The sequence below is a fragment of the Apus apus genome, chromosome 5 (assembly GCF_020740795.1).
Source record: "Apus apus isolate bApuApu2 chromosome 5, bApuApu2.pri.cur, whole genome shotgun sequence".
NCBI lineage: Eukaryota > Metazoa > Chordata > Aves > Apodiformes > Apodidae > Apus > Apus apus.
Window position 1 is genome coordinate 11,568,673 of NC_067286.1, and position 17,285 is coordinate 11,585,957.

The window sequence follows — 17,285 nt, forward strand, 5'->3', positions numbered from 1 at the left end:
TAGTGAATGGAGAACATACTGGAATGTATCTTGTATTCTCACAATTATATTCCTTAATTTTAAGCAGGTGCCTGCCAACCTATTAACTGTATGGTTCCTGCTTTATTATTTAAATAATGGTAATTACACACCTTTGTAATTAATTTCCCAGGAATTTTTAGGCCAATAGAGCTCCAGGCAGACATGCTCTATGTTGGCAAGTGTCACAGCTGTGTCCTGAAGTGACAGCTTTGCCTTTCGGTAAAACTAAGAAACCCGAGTGGTTTCATTGTAGCCTCAGGTAGCATGAATTATAGTAGTGGACACAATATACTGATAATAGCCCGTGGGTTGTGGGTTTTTTGTTTGTTTGTTAGTTTTGTTTTTTGTTGTTGTGGAGTTTTGTTTGTTTTTTTTAAAAAAAACAACAAACCCAGAAGATACGTTGTTACTCCTTGAGATGGCTGAGGCAGTTTTCTCAAGAACACAGGCTTCATCAGAAGTAACTTGCAACAAACCAGAGAGCAGGCTTCCCAGAGGAGCTCTCTGTGGAGCTAACGTCCTCCCACTGTAGTCACCAAAAATCCTCCTGACTTCTAAAGGAGCACTTTTTTGGGTCAAAGCATAATTGCTTCTCAAAACCCCTTTGGACTTATTGTACTGTACTAGCATGGAAATGATACCACTGTTAAAGCTATGTGAGGGAGGCACCTCTCTTACAGCCAGAAAAGCAGCAGTTACAAAGACACTTTTTTTTTTTAGATGCTGTTTTTAGACTAGACTTCCAAGAAATTTGTTTTCTGTCATCCAGGAAGAAGATTTTGCAGTAGCAAAAAACCAAAGATGTAAAATAGCAAGAAAGAAAACAAAGTCAAAGGATAAACATAAAGGGACTTGCATGGGAGGGAATGAACTTGGCAATACAGACCATGTCAGAAGAGGAGAGACAGAAAAACAGCAAAGAGCTCTCTTGCAACAAGGCAGAGAGAGACATGATCAACCACAGTTCAATAAACGTACAACTGATGAAGTTCAGGAGCTGAAATTTCAGGTAAGCTGCTTAGACTATAGTGGTGTTGCATTTATTAAGAAAATCAAGTTCTGGTTTAGGTACTGTCTCTGTAGAATATCTTTATGGATAACTGTAATTTTAATAACTGAGAAACTTTATTTCCACCCACATCAAATTTCAGCATCCTCATTCTTTACTTCAAGTACTCCAAGGAGTTGCATTAAATTCCTAATTATTTGGACTTGACTTTACAATTCTGGAGAGATCAGGTAAATTAGAATGAGCACTAAAAGCCTGAGCAGATGCACAGCAAGGGTCTGATAAACCTCCAATTTGTCTACAGTTCTTTGGAGTCAGCCAGAGGAATTCAGCATAGTGATTTCTTTTTGTAAAAAGCCAGAAGGAATGGAGAAATGTTACAAGCTGACAGTTAAAAATATCTTTTTGAGGATTGAAACAGAAAAGAGAAAGTAGCCAGAGGGTAAAGGAGCTGTTGCTGCAGATATTAACACCACAATACTTAGAGATCCAGCATTCAAGTAATGGAATTTTATATTCCTATGAAAATTAACTGAAATCTTAATACCATCAGCTACAAAAAGATTACAAATATATATAGGTCATGTCACTAATTCTAACCATGGAATTGGATCCTTTGGCAGAGCTAAGCACCCAGGGAGTCTTGTTAGAGGGACTCATGTTTAAAGCACATGAACTTGGCCACAAGCTGTAGTGTGCAGTTGCTCAGCAGTACTTTTTCCCTGCAAGAAATTGAAGACAGTTCAGGGTCCCCTACCACCAGCTCATGCAGAGGCAGGACTTGGAAGTGTCAACAGTTCACCTGCCTATACTAAACATCTTGACACATATTCAAGCACTTTCCTGAGTTGGGGTCCTAGATAGTGAATTTCATTTGCATTTTATTTATTATTCAGAATAGTAAAAGTACAGATAGGACAGATGCATTGTGAGCCAGCTGCTTTAAAGTCAGTGCCAACCCACAGAAGCTAAAGTACATCCCTGTTCATACCACATGGTTTGTGCTCTCTGTGGTCAAGAATGAGGTGGACGTTCTATTTGAGGCTAATATAAAAGAAGCTGACATCACAAAGACTAAATTATGTATTTTATTATACTGATAGTATCTTTATTTGTTTAAAGCATGAAAACCTGGAATTAGTCACATAATTGGATTTAAGGCACACAATATACAAATATTTTAAAATCTGTGTACAAGGTGAGCTGAATATAATTGCATTAAGTAGAAAATGAATATACAGGTTATAAAAACGGAGTCCCAAAGAGGGAGGTTACTATTAAAGTGCTAACAAGAAAAAAAATATACATAATTCATTATGTGCATTAAAACAGCCTTGTATTTTATTCCCATGATTGCCAAGAGACAAACATCACAGAACAAAAGTTAAATCAATACTTTGTCCTGCACTGACATCCACCGTGTGGGTTTGTTGCACCATGTCCCCTGAGGTTGCTGTGACAGAATAGATGCCAGGAGAAACTTCAATGTAGATGTCTTTGGAAGCTTGTCTGGTCTTAAGTGTGGGGGGGAAAAGTTTCATTACTGTTTTGTCATCTTAGATTTTCCTCAAAAATAAAAATGTTAAATGTGGGTAAAAAACCTACTTTTTAGCTGCTATATAACTGTACTAAGATTTTTCAAAATACACAGACAGCATGGACAAAACCTAAAATGTTTCTGTCAATACAAAAATTAGCAACTGCCATACTCAAAAGTATTAATCTAATGTTTCCATCAATGGAAATAATCAACATGCTGTAATCTCTGGCTCACAAAACCAAAAGTTACCAAACTAAAGGGTTTTGAACATAAACCTGGAAAAACATCTATACAACAAGGGGACTCCCACCAATCTGTACTGTGGTGTGGGTTCCTTGTTTCTCATCTTTTGTGGCTTATAAGTTCCCAAGATTGATTCAGCTTTGAAAAAAAAGAAAAAAAGAAAAAAAAAAAAGCTTAATTCTCCTTGAGGAACAGAAGTCTTTGTGGGCCAAGCACAACTGGCTAAGCATGCCTTGTTGCATGCGTCCCTCAGCACAGGGAATGTGTTTGGAGAGAACAACTGAGAACTGCTGCCTTATTGTTGCTGATGCAATTCCCGAGAGCCTAAAGATTAATCACAGTCTTTGACATTCTGTACCAGTCCAAAATATAAAGTAGATACTTAACTGGTTATGTGCTAGAATTCCACAATCAGGTTTATAATTAATTGTGCAAGTCTCTGTATGCCCATTCTGCTGCCCACCTAACACATACATTAGGATTGTGAATGCACTACTGGTTAATCTTCTCTGCCGTCAAAAAGTCTCCACACCTGATCACAAGTTTTCACCAGCTTGATGCAAAATTATTAACACTATACTTCAGTTTAAAAACAAAGTATTCTATAAACTTACACGTTGCTGGCAAGATTGATCTTGACTAGATGCTACAGAAGCTTCAGTCCTCTGGAAAGAAAAAGATACTGTTTTCCAATGATTCAACACAAAAGGCAAATTCAGCCCCTGAGAGAGTGGGATGGTTTATGTCCATGAAATCTTCCCCTCCACAAAAAGACTGATATGACACTGACTAGTGCCACCAGAAGTTACTCTGCCTCCCCCCAAACACAAGGCTCACATCAGTCCAGGTGTTCATATGCCCGTGATGTCAAACCACATACATTAGTGCAAGTGTCACAGACACAGATGGGTAACAATTGTCCCATGGCAAGGGAAGGAATAACCTTTAATTACTACTTACTTCTTCTTCAGAGGAGTCCAGCTCTCTTTCCCCCGTTTGCCTACCATGATATCTGCAGATGTGTTTGATTTCATGCTCTTTGCATCTACAGGCTGCTGTAAAGCTGTAGTACTTCTGGACAGCAATAGAAACAGAGAATATTATGTGGAGAAGCATCAATGCTCACGACTACTGCAGTTTTACAATTAAAAATGGAACTGCACAGCTACTGACCTTCTGTATTGATTTGTTCTTGTGTGAGGATGAAAACAATGCCTCCATGTCCACAGGACGTCTGCCTTGTGGTACAAAACTGTCAGCCCTGACTTCAGAAGCCTGTCTCTCAACACAAAACCATAAGGGACTCTCTGATACCTCAGAACTGAATTAATTAGAATATCAGAAGGAATGCTCTGAAACATCTACCTGATCAGGCTCTTCAAGAAAAGCTCTTGTGGAAGAAGGCATAGTTTATGGGTCCTTAACAGGATGTATATGCAAGCTAGGTGCTTTGCAGCGAAGACTGCTTCTGCAGAGCACGTGCAAGAGCAGTGCTCCAAAACCAGAATGCGCCAATACTGAAAAATGAGCTGGTGAAGAAGCTTAAGTGTTTTCAAGGCTGGTACCAGCAGCATAGTGGTTTTGAGAACTGTATTTAAGTCCATAGCAGCCCTTTTCCGGTTCCACAGTAAAAGTACTAGAATCTTCCTCCTTGCAAAGTAAATACTTGAGTACATCTCTGCTGCCATCTGTTGTCACCAGAGAACTCCTCCCAAGGTTTCCTTTTTGATCACAGGGACCAAAAAGTTTAAAAAAAGATCTGATTTTATTTCACTTATGCTTTCCCGGTCTCTGACTGTCAAGACTAAACTTTACAAAAATCAGGTAAATAGCAGTTCTTATTTCCAAATCTACTGCTGTGCTTTATTCCCTGAGGAATAAAACATCAACAGGTTTGGTCACTTGTACTGTGGTTTACTGTAGAGATACATCCCAAAATACATAAAATACGTCACAGGACATGAGCTGGATTCTTTCACATGACATCAAAGTAAAGAAGTTAAACCAAACTTTTGGTAAGAACTGTGGGTAAACTTTGTTCTCTTGGTAACTCTAAACAACTCATCTTAAATCACAGTTTTAATTGTTTGCATTCAAGTGTCTAAATGGTTATGTTTGGCTGTGGATTTTTATTTGCACTCTGTAAACTTTACCCATGAACTTGTAGGTCTGAGAATTCCCCCACCCCCCTGTTATGACTGTTGTTCTCTACAGAAGATGACTGAAGCAGTAGTGTCTTGGCTGGTGCGTAAATGTGTAAGTCACTCACTGCTTATTCTGTGATCCTCTGTCCTGTTAGGAGTATTCGTCCCTATGCACTGTTACATTTTTGTTTCATCTTGTGTAAAACTCAATTCTGACTGAGCTGTTTTAGGATTAACTGGTTACTGTGTATTCAGTGCTTTGAAATGATAAAGGAGTTAAACATTTAAGAGCTAATCAACTGGTGCGTGTTAAATTACTGTTTTCTCTATTTTATTTGAAGACAGTCTCTGTTATTAACTCTGCAGAGAGTGAGCTCCCTGCTGCATTATGATAACAGACCCTGAAGGACACAGATGGTGTAAACTGTGATGGAGGTTTCAGAGACTTTAATGCAGTTGGGCTGCAGAGCTGCATCCACAAGGATGAGCTGGAAGATGGGCTCCTGGTCTGTCTGCCCAGGACAGCACTGACACCTGACAGCCAGAGTGACCCTGAAAGCAGTGGAGCTGTACATCTGCATGCCCTACCTCTCAGTTTCATATGGTGCTGTTCAGAACTGAGCCCACACTCCTTATCCAGCAGCAACATCCCTAATAGAGTTTGCTGAAATGATGCTGGGGAGGTTAATTCTGGATTCAGAGTGAATGCTGACACACAGCTCAAGATTTAAACTCTCCCTTACATCCTGCCACCCAGAACATACTAGTTTTACCAGCCAGCCTGAGGGATGCATGCTGGCATGACTGAAACAAAGGGCTACTCTGTCACAAAGTCCCTCCACAGCAGTGGAGACAACTGGAAACAACTCTGTACATGGCGACATGTGACGAGCCTGTGCAGTGGCCGATACAAAGTCACTTGTGACATCACCTGATGTTTCTGCCTCTCTAACTATGTTGCCTTTCCAGCAACAGGGGGAGAAACTGCGAAAATCTGTCCTGGTCTAGTCGTACCGTCTACGGAAAGTGCCGATAGCGGTGTCAGGGTCAGGCTGGTGAGACCTGCTCACGCAGCCTCTGCCGCGCTGCCCGGGCAGGCACCACGGGCTGGCAGCCCTGCCCGGGCAGAGCGGGGAGCAAAGCCTCACCTCGCATTCCGCTGTGGCCCGATTCATCAGGTTCACAATCGAAGCGAACGCTGCGCTGAGACGTTCTGAATCTTCCTCCTGCAATTCAAGGCGTTTTTCTGTGACTCGTGCGGCGCTGGCTGCTTAGAGGTAGAAAGTGGGTAAGCGGGGGCTGTGCGGGGGTGGGCGCCCCGCACGCCCCCGGGGCAGGTGCTGCAGCGGGGGGATCCCCCGCCGTCCCGCAAAGCCCCGCTCCCTGTGAGTGCCCCCGGCCGCTGCACGGCGGCGCTGACTGGATAAACGCAGGGAAGCAACCGGGTGCGAAGCCCTCCTGCCTGCCCCGCAGCGCCGCCAGCGCCGGGCGGTATCTAGACACGCTGGGCCCCTACAGAGCACCAGCTGCTCCGCCACCATTTCAGGAGGCAGCTCCCCGGAACGCCTTAGCTACGTTCCTGCGTTTCGCCCGCCCCGCCCTGCCCCGCCGCCCGCAGCGGGGCCCGTTCCGCAGCACTGACCGGGGCCGAGCCCGAGCCCGGGGCCCGTCCCGCCGGTCGCTGCCGCCGCCCTCGCGCCCGCTCCAGCACGGCGCGCGCCAGCCCGGCCGCCCGCTCCGCGCGCGCCCCCTCCATCCCGCCGCCGCGCGCCGTCACATTGCGCACGCGCCACCGCCCGGCTCCGCCCCCTCCCTTCCCCCCGTTCTCCCGCCGCCGCTAAGGGGCGACACCGGCCCCCGCCCCGCCCGGGTGAGTGCTGCCTCCTCCCGCCCCGCCCCGCCCCGCCCCGGTGAGTGCTGCCTCCTCCCGCCCCGCCCCGGTGAGTGCTGCCTCCCCCCGCCCCGCCCCGCCCCGGTGAGTGCTGCCCTCCCCCCGCCCAGCCCCGCCTGATCCCGTGGAGAGGCCGGGGGTTTCTGTGTTCCCCTCACGCCTGCCCTGCCCTGCCCTGCCCTGAGGTAAAGCCGCCGCCCCGGACTCGGGGAGGGAGGTGGCCCGACAGGCTTCCCGTGAGCCTCCCTGCGGTGCTGCCGCCCGGCTGTCACCGCGGGGCGACACCGGAGGAGAGCCGAGAGGAGCCGGAGGGTTCCGGCTCGGCGGGAGGAGAGCTGGGGCCGGAGGGACGGAGCCCCAGGGCCTCTCTAGTGGAAAACAGTGGAAAACCCAGGGCCTGGGTTTGTTGGTTGCTTTTTTTCTTCTTTTTTTTTTCTTTTTTTTTTTATTTCTGAGGTACAAAATAGTAATTACAGTACGTAATGACAGTGGTTGGCTGAGTGAAGCGAGTCTTGGTAGGAGGGCAGAGCGCCAGGTGAGCACCCAGGGCAGACCGCCTGCAGACTGGCACCGCGTCTGCGCTCCCAAGGAGAGCCCTTCCACCTCGGTTCGTACAAAGAAAGCGCAACGTGTTTTGGCCTACTGCAAGCAAGATTTGCCAAACGAGCACGTTGTCTCCCCGGAAGCTGCTTCCGGCCCAGGAGGGTTTTCCAGCCGGGCAGCACATACGCTGGAGGCCTTGACCAGCCCCGCGGGGCGTGAGGCCGCAGTCACTGCTGGAAGCTGCCAAGCAGTCTTGGAAGTGACTGTGGCTACAGGCAAATTAGAGCCTCTCTGTGGCTTTGCTAACCTTGCCTGCACTGAGTTGACACTAGGAAGGACAAAATAAGCACAGAAACTTCCCTTAAGTGCAGTATGGTCAAGGTTAACAAGCAGGCTCTGATTTTTTCAAGTCTTTTGTTCTCATTTGTGGAGCTTTGGTAGCTGTAATCTGCTTGGCAAACAAGAAAAATAACCCTCTCCTAGTTTGCGTTTTATTATCTTCCAGTTCCTTAAACGAGAGCAGCAGGCAGCTCCTGTGCTAAAGAAGCCCTTCACAGGCTGCTTGTTCATTAAACCACATTGAAGCCCCCAACTGAGCTTTCAAATAAACATCTTTAGGATGTGTCTCCTGGAAGTCAAAGGAGAATGTAGGCAGTTGCCGAGTTGCTTGAGGTCTGGGGTACTGAATTGATAAAAGCAATGTTGGTGTGTTTGAGAAGATGGTTTGATGTGCTGGAGAAGCATCCAGGATAGGCTGCTTCCTGCTTACCTGGAAGCTGAGCACCTTTCTTTAAGCATCATTCCTTGTTATCATTGGTCTCCTGGGGAGCTGGATGGGTTTGCTACCTTGCTGCACTGGTGAAGTGTACTTGAAAAGGCCCTCCCATATTGTTTTTGTAACACGGAAAGAAAATTGTATTAATTTTTTTATTCCTGCCAAGTACTTGTAGCTTGTTGTTCAGTAGGTAGATTATTCCTTGTGTGTTGAAATGTAAACTCCCACCGTATTTTGATGTTTGGTGACACAGTGCTCCTTTTGCAGCTGAGTAAATACATTTGTCCCAAGTAGGCCGACAGCTGAAATAGCTTTTGTGTTGAAACACATATTCACATCAGGGTCCAGATGAGACATTCCCTTATTTCCTGTGCATTCACTCTTTTGAAATATAATGGAGGTTTGTGACATGCTGGATATTTACACCAGATTTCCTTGTTGTGTGGGATGACAGATCAGAATATCTCAAGACAAGGTATCTTATTTTGTTGATGAGGTGGGAAAAGTCAAGAATAGTTTATCCTGAGTACTTGACTCTGGGTTCAGAGAAGTACCCTTGTGTAGGAAAGATCTGAAGTGCTTGCCTAATGCTGAGCACTGTTTCAGTTCCATTCTAGTCAATGGAAGGAAAGTAAGAAAGTGCTTAAAGTTTATTTTTCTTCTGTTCCTATTATAATTTGGTTAATGTATATAAATGCCTACATAATACTTAAAAGATTTCGGCGTTGTTTTTGTATTTTGCAATACTCATGGTTCTGCTGACAGCTGGTATCCTGCCCCTTTTGTAAGGCTTTTACATCAAATGTCTGGTGCGGGTTTCCCATCGATGGGACAGGAAGAGCCGGGCGGCCAGGCATGCCGGGGAGCTGGCCCCTACCGCGCTGTTTGTGGCCTCCCCGGAGTAAGCAAGCGTGCTTTATCGCCTGCGCCATGTGGGACAGCTTCTTCACCCCCTGTGCGCTCGTTGCCCCGTGTCCTGGTGCGAGTGGGCACCCCGGGCAGCACTGCCCAGGGAGCAGAGCACTGCAGCGTCGCCGTCAGTAGCTGGTCCGAGCGGGCTGGGTTTGAGCGGAGGGACTCGCAATGAAGCTCAGAGGCACGCGGCTGCCTCCTTCTCCTCTCCCTCTTTCTCCATAGGGACTGTTACTCCAAGGCTACCCCGAGGAGCTTGGAAAACGCGGCCGAGCCCTCCTCGTCCCGGGGGCTCGCCTATCCCTGGCGCCCTGATTGAAACCATCTGCCCGGCGCCCGGGCGCAGGAAGCGCGCCGCTCGCTCTCCTCCTTCCTTCCTTTCTTCCCCGAAAGCGGCTCCGTGCGGAGAGGAGCCTAGCGCTAGGAGTTCTTTAAATAAAAAAAAAATAAGCGGTATCTCTTCTCCGGGATAGGGGGAGGAAGACTGTCAAACCAGAGGCTCGGTTGTCCCCTCCTCTGCCCATCGCATCCCCTGGCGGGCCGGCCGGTCCTGCCTGGATTCGGGTTTGGGCCCGATTGGGGGTTGGGGGCAGCGCCCACCCCTCCGCGGGGCAGGACCGAGCACTGCCGGCGGGAGCGGTGGCCCGGCTGCCCGGCCGCGGCGGGGCCGCAGCCCGGGGTGGGCTGCTCTGGGGGAGCAGGTTCCTTTGTTAGCTGCCGGGTGACTGGTTCCCATTAATCTCCCGCTCTGGCCGTGGCCGTCTCCACTTCCTGCCTTTGCATACTTCTCTCTCCCTCGATCTCAGTCCCTTCCCTCCCCTTTCCCTCCCCCCTTTCTTTCCCTCTTCCCAGCTTCTCTAAAACAGCTACAACCGCCCGTGCTGCGGGACGGGGCTGCAGGCGTCCGGAGGAGGGAGCGCACCCTGCGTGCCTCGGTAAGGCTCGGGGAGCTGCGCTGCCGGCTCGGTGGTCCCCTCTGGGGACTGGGGCAGGGGAGAGGGGTTGGGGGGAGAAAGGGTTGAGCGTGCTCCGGCTGCCGTTCCTGCGCCCTGAGAGCCGCCCGCCTCCCGGGAGCGGGGCGGGACGGGGATGCGCGGCGCTGGGGCTCCCCGGACCGCGGAGCCCCCGCGGCAACGGAGCCTACAGCTGCCTGCCGGTGCGGGCCGGGAACCGCGACCCCGGTGGGGGGGCCTGCCCGCAGGGAGCGCAGATGGGCGTGGGGTCCTTGCGCAGGGGCGGAGAGGGGGGGTCAGTGCTCCCGCGCTGGTGCACCCTGTGCCACCGCGGTGCCTCGCGGGACGTTTCTTCTCCCGTGGGTGGCGAGGGCAGAGACACCCCAGAGGGAGAGAGGCCAGGAGACCACCTCGGCGGGACCGGGCTACCTATAACCGAGCTGGGGAGCCAGCCCGCCCCGTGTGGGGGGCTCTGATCTGGAGAGAGGCAGAGCGGTGGCACTTCTTTTCGCCTCCAGCGCCCACTCGCATCGTCTATCCGCTCGGCTGAAATGTTTGCATGCGTGTTGAAAAGAGTAGAGGAGCCACCTGGACTCCAGCGGAAGACTTTAGGATCTCAAGACAGATTTAGCTGAAGAGCTGAGGGAGCTGCTTCAGCAGTTCACTCGGTGGGAAAATCAGATGTACTGCTCTTGGCTCGGTACCAAGCGTTTGCTTGACTAAGGAGCAGTGGGTCACCAGAATCAAAGCGTGGCGGCTAATATGAGAGAGCCTTCTATGTTTATTTCAGTTTTATCACTGAAATGTACTTTGAATATTAGTAGCCAGGCTAAATGAAGCCGGATGCATTACTTACTGGGTAGAGTATGTCCATAGTAGTGCTTTCTGCACCTTTGTATTACTGTTGCACTGACTTTGGAGAATAGGTTTTCTTTCATTTTTGTTCAGTTGTTAGTCTTTAACTTCAGCCAAACACTGAACAATCCTGTAGAAACTGCGCAGAGTGATCAAAACCTGTGGAAAATAAGGGAAGGAACTGTTAGTTGTAGTCTGCTTTCTGATGATGCAGAGTAGGATGAATTGAAATGAGGTTGATTTGCCTTTGAGACTTGATAATATTTTGATTATTCATGATAAATAGTAGATTTAATCAGTAGATTAAATGTTTCCATATAGTGTAAGGGTAAGTTAACAAAGCAAAACCAGGAGTATTTTATGTTTAGGCTAAGGTTTGAGAAAATAATGTATATTTAGAAGTATCAAAGCTTATCTTTCCTTTGGGTGATCAGATTATATACAGGTGGCATAGTGGAAATCTGTCACTAGGGTAAAGGGTGAGTGCAAGATTTATGGCTTTGACCATTTCTATTTTGCTTAAAGTTTAGTTATTTAAAGAAAAACTGCAACACACTTAAGCAATTATTATTACTTTCTATGATTACTTTATAAAATTATCTAAGAATACAGTTAAGCACCTTTTAAGGCAGGCTACAGTCTATATACACTGTTAAGAGTGACTAGATGGGGCAGGAAACTGCCATCTTGCTTCTGGGGTGGAAAAAGTTAGCTCTGAGAGGATGGAGGAGTGGGGAGCTGGGCTTCTTGGGAAGGGGTGATGGGGTGAGTGTTGCTGGGCCTCACTGGGCACAGAGACTGTCCTGCTCCTAAAAGTGCATAGCATGTGTTCTCCTCTCATGCAGAAATAAATAGTCCTTCCTGGCCTGGTTTTCTTCTTCTCCCTTCAGGGTGCTAAACTCCCCCAGCCAGCTTGCTCAGTGTACTCACTGCCATTCCTGGTGCTGGCGAGGAGAGGCACCTTCTGTCCTCTCCTGCCCAAGTCGTGTGTTGGTGCTGTGGCTGCCAGAATTTGCTCCAGGGAGATCAGGACCAAGCATTGCCATTTCCCTTTAAGCAAGTGACTTCTAACATACACTGTAGCTCTTTAAGTAGTGTGTGACCCCTTATTATTGGTGACCATGTAAACCATTGTGTAATCTGTTGACTGTAATGTACCATGCCAATTTATTATTGGTTGGGAAGTTTTGCCAAGGACTTGATGGAATAGCATGATTTTATCCACTTTATTGTTTTCATTGTGTTTCATAAACATCTAAGACCCTCTGGGAAGAATCACTGGGGCAGCTGAGCCTCTTTTTTTAATTGCTGGTTAAATAAATGTTGCCAGTTTAAAAAAATAAAGTGGTATGCAGGATTTCAGAATGCTTGGAACTACTAAGCATGCATGTTTAGGAAGCAGGACTATTTTTAGTGTAGGGGCATTTAAAGAAATGATACTAGCCCCCTGTGAAGAGGTCACTGTGAAGTGCACTGAAGAGCAAAACCGAGTTTCCCACAGTTGAGTAAAGCTAGAGAACCAGATTTGTACTTTTTCCACTTAACTGAAGAGGGAGAGGATGGACTTTTTGTTAGTTTACTTTAGTGGGATTGAGGATGACTAAATCTGTAGCAAACAAACAAAAAACTAAAAACCATCCTGGTCTTGGTGAGACATTCAGCTTTCTGATTCCCTTCAGTGAGTGTCTGCAATGGAGATGTAGGACTGAAAGGCATTTAACACTTTCTGAGTGGGCTGGGAACTGGCAGCTGAGAATACTGTGTATCTCTCAAGATCTGTGTTTGTGGAAGGTCACAGCTCTCTTCAACAGATCTCTCTGGCTGTCGTCCTGATCTATTGCTAAAAGAACTGGGATAAAATTTTTAAAGGGAAAAAAAGAAGTGTGGATGTCGAGAACTCAGGGTGATTTGGGATCCTAAATAAATTCTGAATATGGGACTGAGGCTGTTAAATAAATTACTTTGAATCCAGAGAAAACTACCCTCAGCTCATCTGAGAAAGACGGAGACAGGCTTTTTAGTAGGGTCTGTAGCAATTGGACAAGGGATAATGGTTTTCAACTAAAAGAGGATAAATTCATACTAGATATAAGAAAGATGCTTTTTATTACGACAGTGGCAAAACAGTGGAACAGGTTGCCCACAGAGGTGGTAGAAGCCCTATCCCTGGAAACATTCAAGGTTAGGTTGGATGGGGCTCTGAGCAACCTGATCTACTTGAAGATGTCCCTGCTCACTGCAGAGGTTTGGAATAGAAGACCCTTAAAGGTGCCACGCAACCCAAACTATTCTGATTCTATGATCTGCTTGGAAGATGCATGTTCTTGCTTTCGATGGCTTAAGAGAATATGCTTTAGGTAAAAATTACCACTGTGTGCTAGATCCATCAAGACATTTATGGGATCTTTAGTAATCTAGCTATGGTTAATGTAACCCAGTCTCTTGCAGGGTAGAGGACCAAAATCGGGACTGATTAGACTTTCAAAGTGTACCAAAGGATAGCTAAGTCAAGTCGAGTTTCAGTCCAACCTTCACTGATGTCTTGTTTAACATACATTCAGTTTTGATTACCAATTACTCTATTTATTTATTTATTTATTTATTTATTTATATTCTCCCCCTCCCCCAATTTTGAATGACATGCATGTTAGCTTTGCCTCTGTGCAGTAAAGTTTGTGCAAGTGTTGCTTTTCAGATTTTTTGGTCTCCGGTTGGGATTTAGTTGGCAGTGCAGTTAGAGGCAAGTTTGGGTAAACGAATGCAAATATTTACATTCTCAATTTGGCCTAGTCCTTGTGCTTGTAAACACTCATAGTCATATTGAACTTTGGTGAGGTTATAAGTGACTTTGCCAAGCCTTGGACAGTCACACCCTACAAGACCTGAAATCCTCCCTTTTGGGAAGAGTTTTGGTATGTTTTTTGGGTGTATATATTTCAGCTAAGAGTTAGAACTTGTCACCCTTTCCCTTAATCCAACTTCAAAATCTTTTTCTGTTTCTATGCTGGTGAGATCTGAAAAGTTAAATGTCATGAAATAGAAGTCTTGTCCACTATGAGGTGCTGTGCAGACTTTGGAAATCCTGGCATCCTGTGCTGCTCTAGAGCCCTGCTCTGGTAGAGAGGGACGGTGGAGAAGAATCTCCTCCCTCCACAGCTACTGTTTTCCCAGTTCTTGCTGCTCGAGCATGCAGAAATAAAGTTCAAAGACTGATCTGAGCAGTGTGGAGGATGTTTGTCTGCGGAGCATCAGATTTAAGTCCTCTTTTCATTCATATAGGCTTTAAGCAGCTGTCAGATTTTTTTTAGAAATCTTTTATTCACTAGGGGCTAAACCTGAAAGTTTTTTTCTGCATTAGCAATTGAACTTTCTGAAGTCCACCTTCTAAAGGACCACAAACTATAGAGATAGGGATCAGCTGGTACATTAATGCTTCATGGCCAAACCACCCTGTTTTTTGGGTATAACTCCCTATTTGAGTCTGTTGCTGTTAATCAGCGTCTGAAAATAGATATGAAAGTTTAATTGCTGAGAGCTTGATACTATAGATAAAGGTGATTGCACTGCAAGGAGTTACAGTAAGAGTTCCAACTTGTCAGTTATGATCTGTAACTTTCACAGAATCATAGAATGCCAGGTTGGAAAGGACCTCAAGGATCATCTGGTCCAACCTTTTAGGTAATACAATAGTTTATATGAGATGGCTCAGCATCCTGTCAAACTGAGACTTAAAACTGTCCAATGTGGGGGAAATCTACAACTTCCCTTGGGAAACCATTCCAATGTTTGACTGTCCTCTTGGTGAAAAATTTACCTCTAGTGACCAATCGGAATCTCCCCAGGAGCAACTTGTGCCCATTGCCCCTTGTCTTTGTACTCTTACAGAGTACTTTGTACTCTTGGCCAATCTCCTTTGGAAGAAGACTGCATAATTCATATAGACACTGCTTTTGATACATTTTGTTGTAAGCCTCTGAACTTGGAGGTGTGTTTTTTAGGTTGAGGAACATAGAAAAAAGTAGGTGTTAATTTTTAATGCCGCCTTTTGCCATTCTTTGAATGTATGTTTGTTTGAGCTGTATCTGTCTGCTGAAAACCTGTCTGCAGCTGCAGAGTCACTGAAACTTAAGTGAATTTGCATGAAGGGAGAGGTCCTTAAGGACAGGCTGAAAGCACAGTGAGATTTTGTCAGAAATGCACCCTGTGTGTTTGCACACACAGGAATGGGATGTTATTTCAGTTTAAGTATTTCTGTCTCCTGATTTATCTTAAAAATGAAGATGTGAAAATGCTTGATGTATGAACATTTAGTGTCAGCACTGGTGCCAACACAGGAAACTAGGTCTTTGAGTTAAAACATTTAACAATATTCCCTAACTCCTGTGTTATTAAAAGCACTAGTTGTGTAAAGTTTTAATACTATTATTCATTTCATTATTTTGATGGGGTCATCACATTGAATTAATAGTTTGCATTTTTTCCCCTTAAGAAAAAGATAGTTGTCTTCAGGGAACATCAAGTCACAATCACAGGGGACAGATGTTAACTGGCTAGCATTGTGCAAGCACCCTGCTTGGCCTGCTATTCCCAGTATTAGGGCAGAGACCAAAATACTTTAGGAGGGCTGCCCCGGATGATCTCGCAACCGTTCCTCAGGGAGGAGCAGATGTTCAAGGCATTGACTCTGTTCATTGTTCTGAGAAGTCCTTCAAGTCAGGAGATGGATCTGTCCCTTGATGTTTTTGCTTTCAACATAGTTACTTCTTTGAGGGGCGGCAAATAATTTTTGCAAGACAGGGTGGAATGAATGAAGAGCTCTAATGATTTTGATCCTTTGTCCTGGTGGAAACTCTTATCACTCAAGGTCACTAGAAAGGGAAATATATTTGGCTCAAAGTCATCTTGCTTTCTGTGTGGACACAGTGTGCTAAAGAAAAATGGGGCATATTGACTTGATGTGTAAAAGTGCTTCTCATTTGTACAGGATTGTACTGATTGGAGTTTCCAGTGTACCTTGTATCTTAATCCCAGCTCTAGGCTCACAAGGTCCTTTTAGCAGTGTTCCAAGTGAGCTGCATTAGCAGGGAATATTGTTTTGAAAATATGGCAGATCAGCAGAGTGCAAAAGCTTACTGAATCTCCTGTGCAATGGGAGACTCGTTATTTTCTCTGTTAAGTTGCAAACTGGGCAGCAGTTCTACATTCCAGCTTGAGTTTTACTTCCTGCCATATCCCTGCTATATTGTTAACTTTAGTCTCTGAACAGAACATCTCCCATGCCACTCAAACTGTGTAAGAAATGGCTTACTTGAAAGACAGACAAGAACAGATTAGGAAAGACCGGAAGGGGATCAGAAAGAGGAGGCCTAAAATAATCAGAACCTCTCTATAGGCTTTATGTAAATATTACTCAACTTAATCTCCAAAATGGTTAAAACAGCATCAGTACTTGTTGATACAATTCATACACCTTCAGGTTTGTATGCATATATCTCTGTTTGTGTTTTATGGATGTATCCATCACCTTTTCTCCTGTGGAAATGAATAAATATCCTGAATTACTTGATTGTAATGCAAGGAGAGCCAAGGACAAGCACTAAGAGCACATTATGTCTCCTCAGCAGCTGTCTTGTCTGAAAGCCCATGTGGCTTTCCTGTGTACTCCTGAGCTTTAATAGCACAACCTTGATGGTTTTTGATATTAACAGAACTCAGGATATGCTCTAAGCCTCCCTTCCCACTTTCACAGGTGTTATACTTCAGCTCTGCCCTCCCCAGAGCCATGGATGAGTGCTGAGAGATTTCCTGCTGATTGACTCAGTGCTTTATTATCCTCTGAACCAACACCTTGAGTAGGACCTTCTGAGGCTTTTGCTGCTATAGCTGCAGAGCAGCCCATAGAGGAGCCCATAGTCTTTGTCTCCAGAGATGTCCTCAGGCCTGGGAAGCAAAGGGGGATATTGCCAAGTGGCAGAGCTACCTTCTCATCCAGTGCCAAGGTGAGCTGGGGGTACTACTGATGGTCCTGTCCTGCTTTTCCTGTGGCTACATAACTTGAATGATGCAGGTAACTCCTAGAAAAAATGGAGAGGCAAGGGCCCTCAGAGTCCTACCATTGTACATGCAAGTAAATCTTCATCTAAACCCCTCTGCCTCAGGGAAACTTGTCTATTAGCTCCCAAAAAATGTTTGTCATTCTCTTCTCTTTGGCTTTTCTTAGTGTGCTTCTTTTATTCTTTCTCCTTTTAGCCCTTGAGCCTCCCTCTCTAAGTGCTCCAAACCCATCAGCTGGGCTTTAATGAAGTGTGTGTTTCATATCCTCTAGTTGTGCTACCACTGTGTCCTGGCTGTATATGGACATACAGCCGAGATTTTGTGGGTACCTCTGCAACTATGGCT

General features: G+C 45.9%; 2 protein-coding genes across 5 annotated transcripts in view; one reads left to right on the forward strand and one right to left on the reverse strand.

Moving 5' to 3' along the window:
• Positions 1 to 2,344: 2,344 nt before the first annotated feature.
• AKIP1 (A-kinase interacting protein 1) lies at positions 2,345 to 6,729 on the reverse strand. Its single transcript, XM_051622103.1, has 5 exons — positions 6,600 to 6,729; positions 6,106 to 6,183; positions 3,774 to 3,887; positions 3,428 to 3,478; positions 2,345 to 2,544 (listed from the first exon to the last, which is right to left on the reverse strand). Exons 1-5 carry the CDS (start codon positions 6,711 to 6,713, stop codon positions 2,401 to 2,403), a joined length of 501 nt encoding a protein of 166 aa, XP_051478063.1. The 5' UTR covers positions 6,714 to 6,729; the 3' UTR covers positions 2,345 to 2,400.
• A 3,173-nt stretch (positions 6,730 to 9,902) lies between these two features.
• DENND2B (DENN domain containing 2B) overlaps positions 9,903 to 17,285 on the forward strand; it is a 180,585-nt gene continuing 173,202 nt past the window's right edge. For 2 of the 4 annotated variants that reach the window (XR_007889634.1, XM_051620907.1), the window contains exon 1: positions 9,903 to 10,013. The gene's annotated coding sequence lies outside the window, so the exon portion shown is untranslated. The remainder of the gene's footprint in view (positions 10,014 to 17,285) is intronic. The other 2 variants (XM_051620908.1, XM_051620909.1) reach the window with 1 other exon arrangement.

What these genes read in the sequence shown, in the direction of transcription:
- AKIP1 (XM_051622103.1), bottom strand. Translation starts at nt 6,713, where the DNA reads ATGGAGGGGGCGCGCGCGGAGCGGGCGGCCGGGCTGGCGCGCGCCGTG. An exon ending in CGGGCTCGGGCTCGGCCCCG is followed by an intron (nt 6,184 to 6,599) that starts GTCAGTGCTGCG and finishes CTTGAATTGCAG; the next exon opens with GAGGAAGATTCAGAACGTCT. An exon ending in ATCAATCTTGCCAGCAACGT is followed by an intron (nt 2,545 to 3,427) that starts GTAAGTTTATAG and finishes CCCACACTTAAG; the next exon opens with ACCAGACAAGCTTCCAAAGA.